Raw genomic sequence first — 3283 nt, 5'->3', positions numbered from 1 at the left:
CTAAGCACCCAACAAATATTAAATACACGATTTATCCAAAACCTTCTAGAATTTCCACCTACACATCTCGATTAATGGAATGACAACTATTTTTCTTATTTTTGTATTTACGCCACCTATGCACCTTGAAAATAGAAATTCCTCTTTTCTCCTTTTTCCCTTATTTTGTTTTTAAATTATTTTTATTCTATTTTTTTCACTTTCTCTCTCCTCCACAAATTTTTATTTTATTTTATTTTATTTTATTTTTAAATTTTACATTCAACATGTCTCCCCTTTATTTTGTATGCAAGATGCTCCTGCATCAAAATACCCAATGGGACTTCACATGCTTGTGAAAGATTTTGAAAGGGTGTGCCTTGATCAGCTTGTGGAAGATTTTGAGAGGTTGTGCCAGATGAATGAAGGCAAAAAAGAGAAGGTTGAGATTGTTGACATTTTTGAAATGGGTGGGGTTGGCAAAACAACTCTATTCAATGTGAGGGAAGCCTATGGAAATATAAGTTTTTCTTCTTTACAAATGAAATTCATCAAAGATATATTCCAGATAGATCCATTCCATTTTCAATCTACAGAGGAAGGAAAAACTCATATAGTGAATTTCCTAGACAGGAGCAATAGGCTAAGTTTCCTAATCGTTCTAGATGATATTGATCACCTGCAGCAGTTAGATGCTCTACTTATAACAAAAATTGTAAAGAAGTTGGTATATAGCCTTGTAATAGTTACAAATCATGATGTGGGGGTGCTTATAAATGCAGAAATTAGTGTTGCTTATAATCTAAAAGGGGTGGATATAGACAATGCCAGAGAGTTGTTCTGTTGGCATTCCTTTGGACAATCCTGTCCAGCTAAGGGTAATGAGAATCTGGTTAACTCCTTCCTAAATGTATGCAGAGGATTACCTCTTTCACTTCAAGTTCTTGGTAGTCATGTTCATGGCAGAGATTAGAATTATTAGAGGTTAGAATTGAATAAAGTTACCAAGACATTGCCTCGAGACATACACCCAAGCATAACTGTGTAGGTAATGTTACTTTTTTAGCAGGTGGCAACTGAGCCATTCAGTCCCAAGCATATCTTAAATCTCTTTTAGCAAAGTCTGAACTGTAGCATATATGCTTTATTTGTATAGAATCTTTATCTTTAAAAGGTTGTTTGAACTTCATGCTATATTATTACTGTCAATAAAATGATAGTGTGGAGGAAAATTTACAAGGTTGATGAGGTGCAAGGGTGAATGCTTCGAATCGATAAGATAGGTACCATACTAGGTCACATGTAGAACATACCTGTAAGTTTGAGACAAATAGTTAGACTTTTAACTATAATCGTACTCATATTCCCTCTTCTTTGCAGGAACCCATGGACAAGAATCCATGTGTATTTGATCAAACAAAACCATGAAAAGTTGTCTCAGATTGCATAAAATAGAGATATGATAAATTAGTCATGATTTTCCTCACATAGGGAATTTATTGAAAAAAATGCCAAATACACATTATAGCTATGGATGATTGGTGGGGTCTCTTTTTTGCTGGTGACATTTTGGTTATGGGAGCCAAGTTTAATCCCATTTTGAAGGGTTGGGGATCCTTTAAAAAAAATTGTGTTCTTTTGGAGATCCTCTAAAAATCCCATTATGGTTGTGGGATCCAAAATAAATCCCATGGAGGTTTGGGGAGTCTTCTTAAACCCTAGAGTTTTAGATCACTTTCTAATGATCATTTCTATGAGGTATGTGATTTTTAAAAGACTTGGGAATCCTATCAAAATAATTGTGCAATCCAATTCAAAATTTGGGAGCATTCCAAAACCCCAAAGTTTTAGTTGGATTTTTGATGATTGATCTTCTAAGGTTGTGGGTGATGATGTTTTTGAGAGCCATGTTAAAACCCATAGTAGTGGCTATGGGAGCCAAGTCAAAACCCAATGATGAGGTTCAGGGAGCCTTTCTAAACCCCGTGGGTCTCCTTGATAGATAGAATCATTATGTTATGTGTGGCTTTAACATTGTGCTAACTTTTAGGCAAGTGGATCTTTGTTTAACTTTATTTTAGTTGTCAATTGTTTTCTTGTTTTGGGTTGTTGTCTTGTAATACTTTTTCAATTGTAGCTATTTATTTTAGTGGGGTACCATGTCCCCTTAAAAATTTTATTGTAAAGGGTTTTGGATCCCCTTCAAAGACTAGTTTTTCCCTAATAAAAAATATTCCTTAATGTTCCAACTCATACACTTGAGTTATCCTACATTTGAGATTCAAACTTAATCAACTAATTACCATGGAGACTTGGTTCTAATGACTACATATCCATCATGTATTGATTTGCATCTATAGACTAACTTTCAAAGTGTGGAAATCCTTAATTTTGTAAGGATCAATAATTACTTTGGTGTAGATTAGGCTTTTATTTGTGAAGAGTATATTCAGATTTACTATAATGTTCCCTTGCTATAAAGACTTGTGAACATACAATGATTTCCCTTTAAACTAATGATATTAGAGTTCCTTCCTTGATTTTTTTTAGTGTCCCAACAAGTCACAATCTGATTCGTCAATTTGATATCTGTCTAATGATATGGGTTTTGTATAGAATGGCCCAAAATACCTCTCATGTGAAAAATCTTCAAAAAACCTATAGGAGATATCCACATATAAAGTTCTAAGAGTATTACTAAGCACAATTTTACAGAAGCATTTTTTTAGAAGGTTTAGATTTTTATGAACATGGCATTGATATAGCAGAAGTAATGTTTTAAAATTCAAAGGCATCAAGTAGAATTTCTTATAATAGAACTATACTGAGCTTTCCTATGACGAATAGAATGTGCCTAATATATTATTGAAGACCCAACAAATGATCTATTCAAAATTTCAAAGAGAGGAGTACAACTCTTGTAGGATCTAAAATAAAAATAACTTAAGATTAGTCAACAACAGAGGTTATACACAGGAAAATATATATCATTAGCATGCAACAAGGAGTAGTGTTAGTGTAAAAGCTATCACATTTTTAAGACACGTTAACTTCATTACACAAGTGGGAATATTTTTAAGATATAACTTAGAAAATGAAGCACAAAGTTTACTACCAGTTGAAGCTTTGAAAAAAGGTAGCATCTACATTAAGAAAAAAATGAAAATTATGTAAGGAGCTTTCAGAATAGAAGTATGGTACTGGTCTTCACTGAAATAGTTTTTTCTAAGAGGCACCTAATGACCATGTCTGTAAATTTCTTGAGTAATAGTAGGAATGAAGAGTATATCAAATGTTTTAGAAA

The 3283-nt window shown here is 33.0% G+C and overlaps 1 protein-coding gene across 1 annotated transcript; it reads left to right on the top strand.

Annotated features, from left to right (window-relative positions):
- Window positions 1–316: 316 nt before the first annotated feature.
- Window positions 317–952, top strand: LOC149565457 (disease resistance protein Roq1-like). The gene has a single exon (XM_089816323.1). The coding sequence runs from the start codon at window positions 317–319 to the stop codon at window positions 950–952; it is 636 nt and encodes a 211-aa protein (XP_089672449.1).
- Window positions 953–3283: the final 2331 nt, after the last annotated feature.

Source organism: Cupressus sempervirens, chromosome 3, assembly GCF_028749045.1.
Source record: "Cupressus sempervirens isolate cs-2001-9-10 chromosome 3, ASM2874904v1, whole genome shotgun sequence".
Classification (NCBI taxonomy): domain Eukaryota; kingdom Viridiplantae; phylum Streptophyta; class Pinopsida; order Cupressales; family Cupressaceae; genus Cupressus; species Cupressus sempervirens.
Note: the sequence above shows the minus strand (reverse complement) of the source record. Positions and strands in the feature narration are given on the sequence as shown.